The sequence below is a fragment of the Myiozetetes cayanensis genome, unplaced genomic scaffold (genome assembly GCF_022539395.1).
Source record: "Myiozetetes cayanensis isolate MyiCay16 unplaced genomic scaffold, myiCay2020 scf2-11, whole genome shotgun sequence".
Classification (NCBI taxonomy): domain Eukaryota; kingdom Metazoa; phylum Chordata; class Aves; order Passeriformes; family Tyrannidae; genus Myiozetetes; species Myiozetetes cayanensis.
Window position 1 is genome coordinate 89,329,620 of NW_026087411.1, and position 21,137 is coordinate 89,350,756.

A 21,137-nucleotide genomic window follows, 5' to 3' on the forward strand; every position below is an offset into this window, starting at 1 on the left:
GTGCTGCTTTCAGGCTGTTCAACCTGCATAAGAATTGATAGGGGATCTTTTTCAACATGTATCATTACCTGATAGCGGGGTGCATAGCCTAAGCCAGGCTCTTTTAATGCTTGCCCATTGAAAACAGGCACATGCTGAAACATGGGAGCTCTCCTGTGACTATTTGGAAATCTGTTTTTTTTTACTATGAGAGTGACCAAGCACTGGCAGAAGATTTCCACGGTGCTCGTGGAGTCTCCCTCCCTGGAGATGATACTCAAGACCTGTGTGGCTATGGTCTTGGGCCCCCATGTCTCAGTGGCTCTGCTTGAGCAGGGACTGTTGGAGCAGATAACCTCGGGAGGTCCTTTCCTACCTTCAGTGTTATGTGGTTCTGTGACTGAAAATACACTTGTGCAAGCTAAGAAGGCACTGTGTAGGAAGGTTGAATGATTCTATTATGCTTCTGAGGAATTGAGTTTGCCTTATGGGAGTTGATTGTCCATGAGGCTACTACATCTTTTTTTTCCTTTGGGTATTTATCAGTGACTGCACATAAAACTAACCCTCAGAACAAAATCATAAGGATTGCATGAGGGAGTGTAAATCTAGTTGGTTCTGTTTTCATAGTGTGTGTTGCAGATTTCCCAGTTGGTCAGCAGGTCACAATTTGTAAATGAAGCAACTTGCTACACACCAGTTCTGTGAGCCAGCAAGTTGGCAGATTGATCCCACTGTGAATTCCTTCATAGGAGTGTCTTAATGCTTCTGCTTGGTAAAGGTCAAAGTCATGGAGTGACATGAGGAGTGTACAAAGTAGAGGCCAATTGTAGTTAAATAGAGTGATTTAATAAAACTTCTCTTGGTCCAGATACTAATTTATTGTATTGCCTCTGTCTTTTGAGAAGACTCCTCTCTTTGCACCAGTCTTACTCAAAAGTAAAAGTGTTCTTTGTATGCCATTGTTTTTTAAAGACTTCTGTAGTGTTTGGACGTGGTCGGAAAAGCCTGTAGCAGGTACTGTCACTGTGGGCATTAAACATGAGGCTATATACAGGGCATGCCACAAGGACAGACTTCTCTGCGAAGGCTTTGGGAGTTAAATTTGAAGTCCCTAGGTAAGAAGAAGATAAAAAGCTTTTCAGAAGCTTGCTACCTGGCATTAGATTTGTATGGCATTGTAGGCAGTGCCTTTGAGACAAAGCAGTTGTAAATCAACTTCACTTTTCACTCCCACCTTATGAGACGAGTGGTAAGTAGCAGAAGAAGTTATCCTGGGGGATATTTAGAGTAAAGGATAAGAAAACAGGTGATGTGAAAGGACAAGAGGATTTCTAATACGCCTTTGGTAGTGTTGGTACCAGAGGAGGAAGGAATAAAAGTGGTAACATCTGTGGTTAACCATACTGTGGAAATGCAATGTAGGGAAGCCAGGCATAGGCATATAGAATATTCAGTACCACACTATATAGACAAATATAACATAAAAGAGGATGACAAATCCAGTATTCAGGTTTTATGCTTGTTATAGTCCTCAACTAAAAAGGCCTTGCAGGGGTCTCTTTATATTTTTGGATGAATGTTGTGATGGAGAATAAATTCTTAGCCCCAGTTTTGAACATGGGATTTGACTTTATTTTTGCAGTTTTTAGTAGGAGGTCTTTTTGTCTAAAGTGGTATTGTTCCTGACACTAATAAGAAGCTATACAGTAAAACTCTTCTTGGTAAGGTGTGCTAGCAGGCCCTGTGCCCAGCAGGGCTGTGACACCTCCAGGGGATCAGTTCCCTGTTGCCTGTGGTTCAGTGATGTTAACCGGGTGGCCCTCCTGATGGTGCTCGCTCGTCCCCAAGGAGGTTGGGATGTCCCGTTCGAGTCTTAGAGCTCGTCCCTCGTCACGTTCCATCCTTCTTAGACTCTCCCGCAGTGTCCGGCGCCGAGTGCTGCGGGGCACCCCCCGGGTTTGTCTCCTTGTTGCCTGCGGTTCGATGAAAACAACCCGGCGCCCCCGCTGGCGGCGCCGGCTCCTCCGTGAGGAGGCAGGGGCAGCCCGTTCAATCCTTAGGAACTCTCTCTTGTTGTGTTCCATCCTCCTTGGATTCTCCCTCAGTGTTTGATGTCGAGTGTTGCGGGTCCTCCCCCCGGGTCGGTTCCTTGTCACCTGTGGTTCTCTGTAAGAAAGCTGGTGCCTGTGCTGACGGTGCCTATTCCTCCTGGAAGAGGCTTGGATGAGCCTTAGAGCTCGTCCTTCATCACGCTCCATCCTCCTTAGATTCTCCTTCAGTGTTTGGCGCACAGTGCCGCGGGACCTCTGGCGAAATCGGCTCCTTGTCGCCCGTGGTTCCATGAAAGAAACCTGTGGTCCCTGCTGACGGCGCCTGCTTCTCCTGGAGGAGGCTCGGATGTGCTGTCTAGTCCTTGGAGCTCGGCCGTTGCCACGAGCAGTGTTCTGAGCCCTGCTCTGCTGCCGTCTCCTCCTGCTCAAGTGGTTGTAGCCTTGGGCCTGCTGAACCCTGCCGTGGCCATTGTGGTGCCGCCTTTGGTGCCTTCTTCGGTTCGTCTCTCGGGCCCCAGCACGCCTACCGCCCGGGTCCCAGCACGGCTTCTGCTGTAAGAGTTGCGGTGCTGGCGTGCTGAGGAGCGATGCCACCTCCATTCCTCAGAGCTGGATCCAGCTCTCCCTCTTTGAGCACGGCTGTTGGAGCTGCTGTGCTGCCCAATAGAGTACATCTTGGAGGCAGTGTCTCCCACCGTGCAAAAGTAGTGTGGGAAAGACCACTGGCATATTGGGCAACCTACTCTTCTGTGGAACCACTCCACTAGGCAGGAAAAACAGACAGGATGCCCGTGCAAGCTCGCGGAGGCTCGGTCAGTTATGGTGTCCAGGCAGATTGGGCACCTTAGGCTCTCTGAAACACCTGGGGGTGTGGCCTGGGACATGTGGTCGGTGGTGGCAGCACAAGAAGAGGTGCTGCCTTCTGCCAAGTCCTCCTCCAAGTCCATCTCGCCCTGCAAAACAAAGAGATAAGAGGCTGTTGCGTCCACCTGTGCGAGGGACACAATCTGCAGCAAAGCTGCCAAAGTTGAGTGCTAAAGGACTGCTCTCTCTGCCTCGGGGCTGCGTTTGGGCTGCCACAAATGCCAGAGATCATCCTGGGACAGGTGAGTAACACTGGGGTGTCTTGGTATGTTCCAGCTCTCAGGGCAGGATGGTGACTGACCTCTCTGACACGTGCAGGCAGGAGTTGGGAAGGTGTGAAAAGGATTCCTGGCCACTCAGCAATGGCAGCCGGAGCCTGGGTACATGGCAGATTGGGACCAGTGTCCTGGGCCCAGCCAGTGTACCTGTCTGGCAAATCCTCTCTGTGCCCTCAGAAGGCACCCAGCGGGCTGGGTGTCCTTTGTCACCCCAGGTGCAGATGTCTGTTTCTGATGGAGGAGGCCAGGCACTGTGGCCCTTCAGGGCGTCTCCACACCTTCAAAAGGTATGTTGTCAGGTGTGTCACAGTGACTCCCTGGTGACATCACAGGACTTCCAAGACCACCTTTCGGCCTCAGAGAACAAAACCTTGCCAGACAGTTCATCTTACAGGACTGCCGATGAGGGAGCAGAATCCCTTTGCTTTTTTTTTCCATATAAATTTGGAGGCTTCACCAATCGTACCCAGGCTTGTGTTCTCTTTTAGAAATAAACCATCTCAAGGCATTTCTTCCTCTTTGACTGACTTTGCAGGTCAAGGGAGTTGATCCTCCCGCTTAGCTTAGTTCTGTTGAGGGTACAATTGGAGTACTCTGCCCAGTGCTGAGCTCCCCAGCATAAGTCAAGATGGACATAGTGGAGAGCATCCAGCAAGGGTTTACAAGAATGATAAAGGGAATATGAGGAAGGAGCTAAGAGTGCTGCTTTCAGGCTGTTCTACCTACAGAAGACTCTGATGGGTATTTTTTTCAATGTAAATCAATACCTGAAGGCTGGGTTGAAAGAAGACAGAGCCAGACTCTTTTTAGGGTGCCCACTTTTTCCCTCTGAACATTTGAAACGTTCCCTCTGAACATTTGGAACCTTTCTTTTACTGTGATGGTGATGAAACACTGGCAGAAGATTTCCACGAGTGCTCGTGGAGTCTCCCTCCATGGAGATGATTCTGAAGACGTGTGGCTATGGTCGTGGGCTACTTGCCACTTTTCCCTGGAGGAAACCTTGTTGTATCTACTTTCCTCACTGCCTTTCAGTACAATAATCCATGCCCTTCAATTCTCGGTTTACATCCTAGCCCTCATCACAATTCTTCCTTATTTGCTTTTCTCACTGTGTTTGACCTTAAGTGCTGCTTGACCTCACCAGAAATTGTCTCTCTGTTGCTTTTCAATTCCTGGAGGAAACCCCACTGATGTTTCTCACTCCTCTGATAATAAACTGGGACTAGCTCTTCTGGGCTTAGAGGTCACCCCTTCTCATGTTCAGTATTGGAAGTGTCATGATTAAAGTGCCAGAGGTTGTCTAACTCTTGATAGATCTGCAAACTCTTTATTTACATAAATCTGATAACCCTACTGAAGTAGTGTTTCATCAGTTTTGGCAAAGACACCTCTTTTGTTCCAAAACATTCACGTAGTCTCAGTCACAAAGAAAGTGCAAGACTGGGACTAGTTGCAAGGGCTGGTGAACGTTTTGCAGGTGAGCAGTTAGTCCTAAGCTTTACTACCCCTCCCTGCTGACCATACAGCATCTTCAGCACTTTTCCAGAAGAAGGAGTTCTATTGGATTTAAGGCCACTGACATACTGGCTTGTATCAGCAATAGTGTGGCCAGCATGGCCAGGGCAATGATTCTCCCTGTGTTCTTGGCACTGGTGAGGCCATACCTTGAATCCTATGTTCAGTTCTGGGCCCCTTGTTGGAGACCTAACAGGTATTAGACCTGAGAAGCAAGGAGCAGCTACCCAGCAAGAGGCCTCAGAGATAACCCTGGAATCTAGTAAACGACTGTCTTTTTTAACAATCGGTCAGATAACAAAAGTGAAGTGTGTTAGGGTGGGGTGGACATTGGCAGCCCCTCATTGCAGGACAACGAGATGCTGGAGCATATTCAGAGAAGAGCAACAAAGCTGGTGAAGGGTCTAGAGCACAGGTCTTATGAGGAGTGGCTGAAGGAGCTGGAGTTATTTAGCCTGGAGAAGAGGAAGCTCAGAGAGGGCTCAACACTCTCTACAACTACCTGAAAGGAGGCTGTAGCCAAATGGGGGTTGGTTTCTTCACCCAGGCATGTAGTGACAGGACGAGAGGGTGTAGCCTCAAGCTGTGTCAGGGGAGGTTCAGATTGGATAATCAGGAAGAATTTCTTCACGGAAGGGTTTATTAAGTGTTGGAATGGACAATCCAGGGAGGTGTTGAAATCTGTGTCTCTGGAGGTGTTTAAAAGACATTTCGGGGTATGGTTTAATGGTGGACTTGGCAGTGCTTAATAGCTGGACTCGATCACCTTAAAGGTATTTCTCAACTCAGATGATTTTGTGGTGTTCTAGTGTGATATATGTGTACATGTAGATCGACTTTCCCCACCTCTTTTAGAATTATCTCAGCAGTGTTCACAATACGTCTGGGAAATTCCTTAATTTCATTCCAGTACTTACAGCACTTGCAACACTTCTCCCTCTGTGTTTACCTTGTCTCTCCCCTCTGCACCCCCATAGCACAACCCTTTGTATAATTGCATTGGATCTATTTTCGAAGAACTTTCTATCTATTAGACCTACCCAAACTAAGTATTTTACTGCAAAGAATCAATATTTAAGCTTGTGCTTAATTGATGGTTACTGCTTTCCAGGTTAATCTTTCCCACTGAATGCAGTATACTGCTATTTTCCAGGTATATTAAAGTATTTTATAATAATGAAATGTGCTTCTGATGATTTTAGTGATAGTAAATAACTTTTTATTCCTAAATTAGGAAAGGTATATCCCATCTGAGTTTTTTAGGTGTGTTCTCTGAGAGGTTTTAAAAGAACTTATGACTGAAACATTAGTCTGCTGGTGCAGGCTTTAAATAAATAATTTGGCATAAATATTTATTAACAAATCCTGACATGGGCTGTTCTCTTCATTACGTTTTTCCTTATGCTTGTTGTAAGTCAAAGAAACTTGTTTTAGTGTGATACAGATTGCTGTTGCTGTGTTACTCTTTTCCATTCTTGCTTTCTGGTCCTTGAAACAGCATGTTTCTGAGACCCACAGCTGTCCCTTTCTAGCTATAAATCAGTTATAATTAACTCATTATGAGCATTGCCATTTTCTCTGCTGTCAACAATGTCACTGCTGTAAATGCAGCTTTTTCAAAAGTATCTGTGCTCTCAGGGAGCTCTCAGGCACCTATTAGATGTTCTTTGCAGGGTGATAATTTCAATTATTTGTTGTTACCTGTTCATTATAGAGCTTTAGGGAATAAATAATTCAAAACTGTTCAACCTGAATATATTTTTGAGGGTTTTTTGTAGATTTTATGGAGTGTTCTACATATTAGCAATTATTATATATATAAAACACAATTTTTTACTGCATTTCTTAAATAGAGAAATTTTTTTGCAAGAGTTAGCTTTATTTCTTATTTTATACAACCTTCAGTTAATTCAGAAGAATTTGAATGGAAACTCAGTAACAAAAAGAAGTTTCTTCAGTTTTCTGGTACTTGTACTGAAAGGTTGCCATTGCAGTTAGAATCCAGTTCAGTTCTGGCAGGTCACATCTACAAAAAGCGTCAAGCTGAGATGATGTGATCCCCTTTAGAAGACTGATAGATGGAATTGTAAGCCTCTTCTATTCCTACTCCCACTGAGATCATTTGGCTTCCCTTTCAACTGGGGAAGAATTAGCTGAGAAGTGCAAGCTGTGGACTGTCATCTTTTCCTCTCAGCGCTGGTGACAGTCCAGTTTTTTCAAACATAATAGTACATACCACATGAGTGCAGACAGCACAGGTGTTCAGTACACAGTTTGTATTATAATTGTGTAAGTTTAAAGTTCCTAAGGATGATAAATATCATGTCACTGATTGCTCTGTTTTTTAATATTTTTCAGAAATGGAAAAATTTCAGGGTTCTGAAGGCAAGAAGGAAGATGAAGAAAAGAAATATCTCGATGTTATCAGCAACAAAAACATAAAGCTGTCAGAGAGAGTTCTGATCCCTGTCAAACAATATCCAAAGGTACTGTAAATATAGCCTAACACTTGTAGTATACAGGCTTTGTGATATTAAAAAGAAAAGAAATCAAGCTCCTACTTAAATTTACCTATTATCAGCTATTACATGTTTTAACTTATGTCTCAGGGCCTTTCAGAAAAGCTGTTGAAGTGAATGAGATTTTTTTTCAGGTAGGTTTTGTAGATTATCCTTAGGCAGACCATTGATCTTTTTTCTCAGAGTTGCTTTTTCACATGTACCATTTTTTTATAAATTTAAATACCAGTTAACAAAGAAAAAAACGTTTCAGTAACTCTGAAAAGCTTCGTCATAGAAGAGCTGGGTGATTTTCTCTGGTGTAAGAAGTTTTAGAAGATCAAGTATCAGGATTACTGATTACTGCAGGCTGTAACTATGACAATGTTCATCTTTGTTTATAAAAATCAAATGTCTTAGCACCTTGAACTTTCTTCCCTGTTCTCACTGCTGCACACTCTGATTTTAAAACAGGATTTTTTTTCTTGACAAAGAGCCCCAAATCCAGCTGCTTGTCAGAAGTTTTAGTTTTTTATTTTACAGAAGAGAATGTTGATTTTTTGAGGCTTGAGTGTTTATTTGGTTTTCTTGTACAGTGTTTTATTTTACATAAACAGTTGTTCTAATGGTATTCATACTGAAACGGTAAACATCTCCATTTGTCTCCAGAGTGTTTTTTCCTTGCCGATTTATTATCACATGATATTTAGTTCACCATTAGCCTTGATTACACTCTCAGCTTTTTACTTTATACTTTCATCAGAACAATAAATTACAATTGGTAAAAAGCCAATCAAACAAAATGAAAGGTGTAAAAAAATTGAGATTCAATGATTCCATCTGACATTTACCTCCTGACTAGTGAATATAAAACTGATATAATGTAATAATCCAAATGGTAAACATCTTAGAGACACATACAGTGCTATAAGGAATTACTTTCTTGCTGCATAGCCTAAATTGCTTTGGCTAGATTTGTGGTATTTTGTGTAAATGCTGTAGGTGACCTGAAATTCTTAGTAAAAATGTAGTCATTCTGTAACTTCATAATGGCAATGTGATAATTATTCAGAGTACTGTTTGATGAAGATAGTAGAATGAAAGACAAACTATTTAAAAGACAAAATGCAATAATCTATTCAGTATAGCATCTGAATATGATTGAATTAAGCTTCATTTACTTTAATGAACCTGTCATATTAATGAATAGAAAAAAATATAAAGCATTTTCACAGATTTAGACCAGTGAAGCAAAAAAATCAGTTTGATGGAAATGAAATACTTATTCAAGAATGAAAATAAACTGGAAAGTTTCTGTAGTTGATTTGCTGGCAATATTCTGTACCTGGCGTGGAATTATTCCCAGAACTGCAGGTTTGCTGCTACCATCTCTGGTAACCGTCCTTCAAGGATTCCATTTGCCATTTGTATCAAACTGCTGCAAATTGCTGTGATCCACTGTCTTATGAGTGATCCAGTGTCTTATCCAGTGTTCAAACTGCTGATTGCTGTGATCCAGTGTCTTATCTTTTCTTGAAAATTGTATGCATAAAAGTAGTTAAAACCAGTACCCAGTGGTTGCTTCAGATTGCTTTATAAATAACCAAAAAAGTAGGAACTCAATTAAAAGAGGATTAGTATTATTTATTGGGTAGAATATGGTTATAAGAGCAGTTGATGAGACTTACATTAATAAACAGGTAAGATTATTACCATGTAATTTCACCTGAGAGGCATTTATCGCAAGCTCACAGAATATGCTGAGTTAGAAGGGATCCACAAAGATCATTGAGTCCAACACTCAGCTATGCACAGGACCAGCCCCAAGAGTCACATCCAGGGTTGACTCATCCCAGATGCAGAATCCAACACTTTCCCTTGTTAACTTCATGTGGTTGGTGATTGCCCAGTCCTCTTAATTTTTGGAAGTCTCTCTGCAGGGACTCCATGCCTTCCAGGGAGTCAACAGCTCCTCCCAGTTTTGTGTCATCAGCAAACTTAGTATCCCTTCCAGTCCTGCTTCAGAGTAATGTATGAAAGTGTTCAAAAGCACTGGGCCTAAGATGGAGCTCTGTGGAACCCCACTAATGATATGTTGCCACTCTGATATTACCCAGTTCACTGTTACCCTTTGTGATCCAGCTGTGAGCCAATTGCTGCACCCACTACATGATGTGTTTATCCAGCTGTGTGCTGGACAGTTTGTCCAGAAGGATCCTGTGAGAGACAATATCAAAAGCTTCACTGAAATCCAAAAAGATTATATCAGCTGGCTGGCCCTGATGAACCAGGTGGGTTACCTTGTCACAGAAGGAAATCAGGTTTGATAAGCAGGACTTTCCCCTCATGAAGCTGTGCTGGCTGTGACCAGTGAGTGCACTGTCTTGCAGGTGTTTTTCAGTACTTCCCAAAATAATCTTCTCCCTAACTTTTACCAAGCACTGAAGTGAGATTGACAGGCCTCTAGTTTCTAGGCTCCTCTTTCCTGTCCCTAAACTGGGACAGTGTTCGCCATCTTCCAGTTAGCTGGACCTTCCTCTGGATTCCCAAGACCATTCAAAAATCATTGAGACCTTTTTTGGTTTATATTTGTAAGAACATTATTTTAAATTATTTGTTCATTGTTTGCTGATAAGCATCTGGTCAGTTTTGGGTTTTGCAAATCTGAAGAAAGTGTCCTAGAGTATAAAATTTTGAAAAAAAAATTTTGCCCAGTTAAAAACTACTAAAAACCAATCACATAGTTTCCTGACTCTCTATTTAGGAATGAATTCAATTCTTGAAAAACATTTACTCTTACTTTAACTCCGTGTATAAGTACAAAGTTCTCAAAGGGAACCCTTGGCCTAAAAGTTTATTATGATCTGCAGGTTAAGCTGCAGTGATGGTAGATCCCTTCAATAACAGCTGTAGAGTCAGAAGCAGCATTTTAAGGTCTGAGCAAAAGTTAACACAAAAGGCTTCTAGTGGTTAAACAACTCTTGAAGTTGCAGAATAAGTATTATAAAATTGTCTCTACTTGAGTGTCTGCAGTCTGATTTTTGAAATTGCTGGTGTGTACAACAGGAAAAGAATATGAAAGACTGATTAGCACCAGCTGTCTTGCATTACCAATTCTGTTAATGACACCAGCCTTTCCCCTCTTCTGTAAAATCAGGATTTAAAATAGAGACAGAGGTGTTAGTTGATACTTCAGCAATGATTTCTATGAGATGAATTATTTTAAATACCAGCAGCCCAGATAAAAGCAGCATCTCATTTACACACATTCCTCTATGCTGCAGATATTTTTAGTACATTCAGATTTTCTCTTGAAACAGTGATTCCTTGTCTTCTGTTTGTTGATCCTTCTTTCTGTCCCATAACACCATTTTTTTCTTTCATGATACGTGAATTCCAATTAAGACTTGCATGAAAACACCTCAGGGTTTGTTCGAAAAGATTTTAGCATTTATCAGTGTAATGTTGTATTTCAAATACATCAAATATGGGGAAAGAGTGGGTTATTAAAAAAAGAAACCAGCAGAAATCTGAAATTACCTTGTTACTGAAAAACAAAAGACACAATTTAGAAGTTTTATGGGAAAATTTTTCATTTGCATGGCAATACAGATTTTTGCTCTTTACTAACCAATTGTTTGGCTCCCATTTTATTGCATAATCATCATCTTTCTTTGTGATAACTTGTTCAAGAAGCATGTAAACTGCAAATTTCTTCCTTTGTACAGTTTAAAAACTTGAGACTTGTTTAAAGCCTTGGCTTGATGTAGCACATAATAGAGAAATTTTTTGTTTGCAAGCTTGTCCAGTGCACGCTGTTGTTGAGTTTGGTGAAATTCTGCCACCTTTATGCTTGGCTTCAGCTTAGCTGGATTTCAGCCATTAAGGAATGGCTCAGTTTGTTAATTTCTTTTGCTTTCTTTAAGTACAAATATATGAAATATCTGACAAATGAGAAAAATAAGCAGTACGCGCATAAAAATCTTAAATATTGCAGTGCATCTGTTGTGGTTTGACCTCAGCCAGCAACCAACCCCCATGCAGACGTTCACTCGCTCCCACCAGTGGCATGGGAGAGAGAGACAGAAGAGTAAAAGTGAGAAAACTCAAGAGTTGAGACGACAGTTTAATAGCTAAAACAAAAGTTGTATATGGAAGTGAAGCAAAACCAGGAATGAATTCACTTCTTCTCACATGCAGGACAGCAGGGCTTCATCATGCATAGCAGAGACTTAGGAGGACAAACACCATCACTCCAAACATGTTCCCCTTCCTGCATTTTCCCCCACCTGTATATGCTGAGCATGACACCATATCGTTTTCAATATCCCTTTGGTCTGTTGGGGTCAGCTGTCCCAGCTGTGTCCTCACCCAGCTCCTTGTACTGTCCCCAGCCTTCTCGCTGGTGGGGTGGGGTGAGGAGCAAAAAAGCCTTGAACGCTCTGCAAGCACTGCTCAGCAATAACAAAAACATCTTTGTATTATCAACATTGTTTTCAGCAGAAATCTAAACCACAGGTCCATACTTTAAAGAAAATTAACTCTTCCCCAACCAAAATGAGCACAGTATCTTTTACTATTTTAAAGATTCAGTGCTGAATATTATTTGTTTATATTGATTTATGCTTCATAAACTCATGACTTCAAGCGAATATCTTACACAAACTTAGCATTGCTAAAGATTTCATTGTGAAGGGTGAGCTTTTCCATTGATGTTCTGTCTTTACATCTGACTCAGACAATTAGTATGGTGATTTTTATGGTGATTTAGCATTCTCTTTCTTTTATGTGTTGTTTCTCTCAAACCTGATGGTTGCTATTATGCTTTCAAAGCAATTGTTGCAATATTAATCATATGCAAGTGATTTGTGTGTTTAGTTCACTTTTAAGTAAAATAGGAAAAAGAAGATCTAGTACTATGTCCATTAGATGGAGAGGCGAGAAAATACAAGATTCCTAAGGAAAGTAGGACCTGGGCTATTAGTCAGCTGAATGAGTAGGCAGGACTTCTATCTGTGATTTATATTGCTCCAATGAAATGAGAACACTGTTGTTCCATAAGGCAAAAGGAAAATTTCATCTGTTACTCCTTTTGGAGATGTTTCAGGAGATTGGAAAAAAAGCCCAGTATTTTTAGTTAAAGGAAACAAACTTAAGTATCTAGATATAGAATGGGGATTTTTACTTGCCCTGCCAGTATTTTTTTTCTTCCATATAAGACAAGAAAAGCCTTTATACTTGGAAAGGTACTAGAATTTAGACTTATACTAAACTAAATGTAAAGAATATGCTATTTCCATATTTCAGCTGAGTTCTTTAAAAGAGAAACCTGAACAATGGAAGGCAGAAAATTATTAATTTACATGACATTTACTGCACTGAAATTGTTGCAGAAATTGATCCAAAATAGATAAGAATATTCTCCCCTGCGTTTAAAGACCACAGGTATTTGGAAAATTCAAATACTTTAGGTGTACTTTCAGTAAAGCACATAAAAAACATACCACATACACATTTTTCTTTTCTGACTTACTTAGGACCTGATCTCTCTGTTTACCTTTTCCTGCAGGAGAAGACCCGGATTTAGTGTTTCCAGGGCCAATGCCAATCTTGCAGAGTTCTTGAGTGTTACAGAAAGTAACTTTATTATAATAGATCCCCATTTTTATTAATGATTTATTTGTTTTTATAACACTGCTGTTGAAATCAGCTCCCACAGCATTAGCTAAGCTCTTTCTCATGCTGAGAACTTCTGCTCTGTACAGACCTCTTTAGAAATTGCTTCATAAAATTGTTCCTGACTGCAGAGAATAATGTGTATTCCAGACAGCACTTAAAGAATTGCCTTTCTGTTTCAGTTAACCATCTGTGACTGTGTTTATCTTTAGCAATATAAGTAAACCAGCATCAACATAGTTAAAAACAAGAGGTATGAAAAAATATTCACAACATTAGGACTTTTTTCCTCCTTCTTCGATTACATGATTTTTGAAAGGTATCTCTATTTATACATGCAGATATATAGTTCAGCTTTCATTGTTTTCTTCTTTTAACTAATTCTTAAAATTAAAAATGGGCACTGTGATGTGTACTGATCAAAAAGATCACCTATTTGTGATCACTTTTGGATGCTTTTTATTTTTTTGTTCTAGCTTTTAAGAGGATGAGTTACCAGTTATGTTGGCATTTATAAGATAAACATCCTAAAGTTGCAGGGCAGTAGAATAAAATAATTTCTGGTAAACTGGTTCTTTTACATGTTTGAGTTGTTTTAATAATCTTAAAAGTTGCAAGTTTAAAAAACACACAAGTCTATTGTCATTTCGTAGGGGGTGAGAAAGAAATGTGTCTTGTGGAAGAGATTTTGTATAATATGGTAACTTAGCTAAGAACAGAATACAATACATAAGATATATGTTGTGGGACATCTTTCAAGAAGTTTAAAAGAGCTGGAAAGGCTTTTGTTGTAGGTAGGCAGCTAAGCCACTTGGTCACTCCCACACAGCAGGATGAGGGAGAGAATGAGAAGGGGTAAAAAGTGAGAAGTCATGGGTTGAAATAAAGACAGTTTAATAGATAAAGCAAAAGCTGCGCACACAAACAAAGCAAAGCAAAACAAGGAATTCACTCATCACTTCACGTGGGCAGGCAGATGTTCAGCTGTCTCCAGGAGAACAGGACTTCAGCACTCATGATGGTGACTTGGGAAGACAAACACTGTAATTCTGAATGTCCCCCCCTTTTTTCTTTCTTCTTCCAAACATGTATGCTGAGAATAACAACAGATGATATGGAATATCCTCTTGGTCACTTGGGGTCCACCTGTCCCAGCTGTCCAAGTGTCCCCTCCCAACTTCATGTCCATCCCCCACCTCCTCACTGGTGGGGTAGGGTGAGAAATGGAGATGGCCTCTAAGGTGTGCAAGCAGAAGGTATAACATTGGTGTGCTGTCAACACTATTTCCAGCCCAAATCCCGAACACAGCACCATACCCTCTGCTATGAAGAAAATTAACTCCAGCCAGCCATATCCAATACAGCTTTCCCATTTAAAATGCTGCTATCATATAGGATGTGAGAATTCCCTTATTTTAGTTGTGATACTACTCAGTATAAATACTTTTAATAATAATAGTAATGTTTTTAATAAGGAAATATAATGCAGTATAAATGTCACGCTATTTTTTTTTGTCTTATAGATAATCAGTCTTCTGGTATGTTAGCAGAGAATGAAAGAACAAGGGTTTAAGGAATATTTTAGAAGCTTGATAAAGTTACTATTAAAATAAATATTTACTTCCTTTCAGACATTAAAAAAAAAAAAAAAGGAAAAACCCACAGCAAGCACTTTAGAATTATTGCAACAGGTAGTTGCTGGTCATTTTTTTATATGTCTCTGTTGTTGTAGTCTAAACTGAGCAAATGTGTAATAACTGCAGAATCTACATGAGCTAATCAGTTCCTAAAAGCAAATACAATGTTTTGTCTTACACAAACACCCCTGAAGAATGTTTTCGCCTCTTGAAGCTGAAGATGAAATCTATTTTGTGGCTCTTCAGGCTTTTTTTCTCTGTTCAAGTGTGCTACAAGGTCACTTCAAAGTAGTCATTAATGTAATTTATAATAACTCCCAGCTAAAGTTAGCTAAAAATTTTGAAAATTGCTTATATAATAAAATATTAACACAGAAGCTAATGTTCTGCCTCAATCCTTTTGCAGTAGACCTATGATTAGAGAGAAGGTAATGCAGCCCATCATAGAACAATTCAGGTTTCAGTGGCACCTAAGTACTTAAACAGTTCCTTGAACATCAGAGCTAAGGAAACTTCTTCTGCATGTTTGTGTCTTTTGCTTTACTGTGAGCTCTGATTTAACATTTTGCTGGCAGGTATAGTGACAAATGTTTTGTCTTCTGTGGATTTTCAGATCTCTTACAACATGAGCTTATGGCACAGCCTTTGCCTTAGTTTGAACATGTCCTACCCATCTCCATGTTTTCTCCAAACTTCAGAGGTCTTACTTGTCTTTGAAGTAGCCTCCTCTTTCATACTGAGTTGTGAAGTCAACCTTTCAGGTCAATAGGTGCTGGAGAACAAGACTCAGATACAAAAGATACATGACCACTTTGCTTTGATTCCCTATGGAAGACTTGGATGTCACATAGCCCCATGGCCATTTGTCTGCTCACACAGGGCACAGAGAAGGCCAGTTACAGCAACAGGGACATAAAGCAGCCTTCTCCAGAGTGACCCTGTGTCCCTCAAGCAGAGTGAATGAGAGTTTTCTGAATCAGTTAAGTGACAAGGGTTTCCTGTCTCTTCAATATTGTCATTTGAATGGTTTTGTAGCTCTGTTGCAACATGTCATGGATTTTGGTGACTTTTCGCTTTTTCTCAAGCTTCCCACATATCAGCAGAGAACTTGAAAACATAGTTGTGTGTTGGTATATAGAAGAGTATGGTAATGAAAGGAATTTAGACCTAAAATGGTCTTACTTGCTGAGTTGCAGCTATTTAGAGCATGTTTGACCTCAGCCACCTTCTTTCCTCTTTCGTTTTTTTACTTATATTGAGCAAATAAAATAAACAGATGACGTTTTCATATGATGCAAATGCAAGGAACATGTTCTAATATTGAAGAAATCTGTTTAATAAATATATTTTTTAGGTTTTTATTTGAATATATATATTATTGTGTTTTATTAAAACATTAAAAATATGTCTTCTATTTTCATCTTAAGTAGCCCAGTAATAGCATCAGTATATAAATATTTTCAGAAACTCAAAGAATCAATTGCAGGCATTTTCACTTGGTAGATTTAGGTTTTTAATTAATAGTAGAACCACAGGTTTATTCAGAAACTGTAGTGTTTCTGTGGTTTAGGATTGTGAGTCAGAAGGAAAATACTACAAACCTGGGGGGAAAACCATGCCTTCCCTCTCATATTTCAAGAAATGTAGCAATGCATAGTACTGTCACTTGCACATTCTTACAAGAAGACAAGGGGGAGACATGTTTCCTAGATATGTTACAGTTTTGTTCCAACTGAATGAATTTAGAATAGGTGACAAATACAGCAAAGATATGCTTCCATCTACCTTCTTATATCATAATCCTGTTACCTAGCTAAGGAGTAGGTAGCACTGCAGTAAGTACTGTCACATACGACTTCTTCTACAAGAAATGTACACCATGGCATAGATAGCATAACTGCAAACCATTTGCTCACTAATCACTGGTTTCCAAGCTGATAGACCATCTACTGTCTGATGAGAGAAACTGTTAATTGTCTGTGTCAGCTTAACAGGGAGAATTAAATCCTGTTCAGCTGATTATTTTTACCCAAGAAAATTCACTGAAGCAATGCGTAATGAAATATTAAAAGTAGAAGTATACAGGCTATAGAGGCTATAGACAATTGTTCAATAATAATAATAATGAACATATTTCTTAGAAGTTCAAGAAATTTAGTTTTAGTTTTGAGTGAGTTATTTCTTTGTCATTTATTGAGAAACAAACTGGTGGGAACCTTTCTTCTGAAAGAGAACAATTTATTACTGCTTTTACCAGCAAGGAATTCTTGCCTTTTTTTTTTTTTCCTGTCTTCCCTGGTATACTGGCAGTATTGTTTCAGACTAGGTAAAAGAGAACTGCCTTAGGCTACTCCTTATCACCTTGTTTTAAATACTCATTTTTCTGATTAAGTGAAAGTGGCCTTTGGAAGAAATAGAATTTTTTTGGTGCAAGCTGTAACACTTCAGCTCAGTTACGCACATAGGTACTTGATACTATAAATGAGTAACTTTATATATGAATAAGAAAGTGGATATAATTAAGACCACATTTTATGTCACGTGCAAACATAATGTGTTTTTTGTTTTGCTAGTTTTCAGACCTAAGAGTCTGCATTCTCAGACATTTCCAGTGAATTAGTCGTGTTGCCTAAAACAATCAACATACTTAAGTAAGTAGGTTATCTGCAGATTTCCAAGGTATCCAAGTACTTTAAGAGATACCAGAAATCAAACCAGACTTTTGCTTGATAAATGTGTTTACATGTGAAACTTACAACACTGATGATGGTCTTTATTGCCAAAATGCTACGTGACATCCAGTGTTTATGAAACTTTCTTACTCAGTATTTGTAGTATTTAGATTTCCAGATAACCCTAATGTCTGGGTGGGAAGATGCTGAAGGTGATTCTTATATACAGCAACTCATCTCCAAACTTAGCAAAATACACATTTTGAAGTCCAAGCACATAGATCTCTTTTTGGATGAGTTTTGTCTTACTTTGTTGTCTTACTTTTAGCCACAGTTTGCCTGTGATTTAAACCGTGTAACAGACAAGGGGGATACAAAATTTCGAAGTGAAATTTAAGCCGTTTTTAGGAAAGATCGCTAATGAAGCCATTAACAACTCTGTTGTGCGCTCCTGTAAGAGTAGCCAATTCACACAGACAGTTATAACCCCTTGGACCCAGTGGTTTGTAATGTAAGCGCTGACACTAACAGAACTGTAGAGGTATGAGTGGTGTCACTGTAATTAGCTTGGTGCTAGTACAAATCACGTTTTAGTATTCTTTCAGCCTGTGCAGGAAAATATGGTTTATTTCTTTCAGGCATTATTGCATTTGTCACATTTTTTGAGATTGCCAAAATCATACGAGCATAAAAAGGCAAGATGACTTTCAGAGCACTTAACATGTTGGTCAGAGTATCATTAGAGGGAAGAGATGATGGTGAGAAAAAGTGGAAAATAAAGCTTTCAAGTTTTCAGATATTTTCTCTGTCTTGTGCCTTTTTTTTTTTTTTAAAGGATTGCCTTACAGAGAAAAGAACAGGATAATGGGAACAGAAAATATGTTCTATGATGGATATACCTGAAGGATGCGATACAGGGAAGAGGGAATCTCAGCAAATCCTCTCATGATTTTGTTCCCTCAATGAAGAGAGAAAATTCTGTTGTTCTTTAATTCCCCCAGAAGCAGATTACCAGAACATGCCACATCTCTGCGAGGATGTGTTTTGGTAGGCTCAGGCTCACAGACCAAGTACATGGAGTGAGTTTTATCTGGAGGGGCAGAGCTAGGTGCACATAGCTGAAGTTGTCTGCTTAGTTAGCAAGTTGACTCAGTGTGCTCTAGAGTGAAAATACCAAGAATTCTTCACATTCAAGATAACGGGTGTGTAAGGTGGGAAATGAATACTGATAGGGCAACCAGTGTGTTCATCTACTGCCAGTAGAAAATTATTTCCTAGATGCCTGTCTCCAGTTTTAATTCTCCAAATACAAGGAAGACACAGACAAACAATTTCAAAGGAGGGCCACAAGGATCACGTGGGGCTGGAGTACTTGCTCTGTGTGGAGACAGAGGCTGAGGGAGCTGGACTGAATAAGTCAGGAGAGTTGTCTTCAGGGGACTGAAGAGCAGCCTCCCTAATGTCTACAGGGAAGGTGCTGAGGAGACACTTCACGTTTGGTGCACGCTGGAGGAATAAGACAGCGGGTGTAACTTGAAACAGGAAATATTCAAACTGGGTAAAAGGAGAAACTTCATCAGCATAAAGGCAGTAAAGCCTCAGATCAGCTTGCCTGGAGAGGTTGTACAGATAGAAGACATTCCAATGGTACTTGGCTGCAGCCCATTAAAACATACTAACTATCTTTAAATTGGCTTGTTGAGGTTTTTAGAAGGTTTTCCTTTTTTTTTTTTTTGCTACCTTGTAATCTAGTTGCAGTAGCTCTGAGTTCACTAAGAAGAACGAAGGCTTAGGTTTCTGAGTGGGTTGAGTAGCTTCAGCGCTTTTGTATCTTCATCGTTAGCAGTATGCAAGTATTGAATTTAGAGGTGGGATGTGCTCACAGGTGTAGAGATACTCTCAGTTACAGAGTAATGTTACTAGGGTTTTAGACTACACAAAGGCCCAGCATATAAACCAAAGAAATCAAGAAAAGTGAAAAAAAAAATTGTTTTCTGACACTATCAAAAAGTAGCATTCAGAACAGGGAGAGGAATTAGTAAAAGTGATACCAGTATAAGAAGAGCTATTTGCAGAGACTTAGTTCCTTTCATATAACAGCTGGCAAGAGAAAACTGCCAAACAAATGACTTTTAATAGCAAATATATTTTTAAATGATACCTTTTTTTTATTTGCATTTCTGATGTATTAGGGGTTCTGTACTCTCAAAACACAAACAAATGACAAGAAAATGAATGCTAGTAACAGGAGGCATCAATGCATGTGAGCTTTCTACTGCAGATGGGATCTTAAGGGATGGCTTAACTGGTACCACAAAGGTTGATAGCTGTGTTCTGGGGAAGGAGATTCAGAAGTCAGTTTTGAGATAACAGTTTGACTTTGAATTTATCACTGAACAAAGTGATCGATCATTGAAGTACTTTGGAAACTGTAAAATATTCTGCAAATGCATTGCCCTTTCATGCTTTTCAAGTTTGGCTAAAGGTAATGCTGAAACAACAGTGCGACAAGTCCCTTCACTCCAGCCAGAGGAGAGAAGGGATCCTCCTAGAAATGATTTCAACTCAACTGTATCCCTTACACTCCCCCAAAACCCACATGTGTGGTGGGGTACAAGTGCTATGTACACAAAACTGTATGGTGTACAATTTCAGAGGGAGGCACTCCTTTTACTGAGAGCACTTGTGTTGGTTGTAGATGATTGGGGTTAAAATGCTCCCTCATTCTTCGAAAACTTGAAGATTACTTAAAGAATGAGAAAAACAGGCTCTTCCAGGGCAATTAATTTAATCCTAAATGTTTGTATGTAAATAGGTTTCCTAAAAGCACCATTTTGTCTTTTTCACTAGGAAGTAAACATTAAAGAAAGTTACTATGGGATAAGTGATACTGAAAACCAAGTGTTTCTTGCATAAAGAATGCACACTTGTGCAAACACACAGAACAACCCTGGAAGATGAGCAATTCACATGACATACCAACTGACAAAATATGGCTAAACGTGGAAAAGATTTTCGTTGCATAGAGACAGCATGCAAAGATTGCAACTGCCAAACATATAATCAGAAGAAAACTAGTACTGTCCTGTTAAAAAAAAAATCAATGTAACATTAGGGTTTTATGACAAGATAGATTTTTTCCTGAAGGAAATATGCTCTTAAGTTTTTATTGTAAACTTAATATCGCTATGTCTAAAAAGCTGGATCACTATCTTATCCCTGTCTTATCCCAGAAAAAAGGCATATGTATTTTTTCTTCTTGTGACAGTGAGAAAATAAAAGTCAGTTTTGCTTACAGGCTAATTTCCTGATCTAGGATGATGGGGCTGTACTGCTGGGGTACAGAACAAGCTGAATAGTTCATGCATTTAAGAAAGACATCTGATCCGTATCACAACTACTACAACCAAGGCTTGGAACAGACTCAAGAGAGTTGTAGAGGTCATCTTTAATTCAAGTTACTGTGTCATTGCACCAGCAGCCCTCATACTTGGTCTTCTCTGGTAGTCACTGTTAACTTCTGTTGAGCTGTTACGTGAAAAATTCTTTAGTACTCTGGCAGTAGTGTCTTCAGTGTTGCTTGGGGTCAAGCTCAGTTTCAAACAGTTTGGGTTTTTTCCCCCAAGAGTGCTACTTTAACTGCTCTCAGTGTATGCTGTTGTAAAGGTGGCATTTAGACATAGATGTATAAACTGAAAAAATTACACAATAAAATTCTGGAAATTACTTTGAGACCTAATTACTACTTCTTCACTTACTGTGTAGTATTATCAATATTCCATTCAGGGCTTGAATGGTGAAAATATATAGAATTTGATTCACTAACGTACAACTTTTCTTTATTTTTACATTTCATGGCCACTGTATTCTGTTAATTATTCAAGAAACGGGCTAAGTTAAAGTTGGTTTATCAACCAGCATAATGGCTTACAATGAAAACCAGGAAGTATAGAACTCAGGA

General features: G+C 39.6%; 1 protein-coding gene across 19 annotated transcripts in view; it reads left to right on the forward strand.

Annotated features, from left to right (window-relative positions):
• Positions 1 to 21,137, forward strand: part of KHDRBS2 (KH RNA binding domain containing, signal transduction associated 2) — a 414,928-nt gene that overhangs the window by 57,760 nt on the left and 336,031 nt on the right. For all 19 annotated transcript variants that reach the window (XR_007629070.1, XR_007629056.1, XR_007629062.1 and 16 more), the window contains exon 2: positions 7,052 to 7,179. Coding sequence is in view for 1 of the 19 variants with exons in the window: in XM_050316320.1 (XP_050172277.1) it covers positions 7,052 to 7,179 (128 nt within the window). In the remaining 18 variants the exon portion in view is untranslated. The remainder of the gene's footprint in view (positions 1 to 7,051; positions 7,180 to 21,137) is intronic.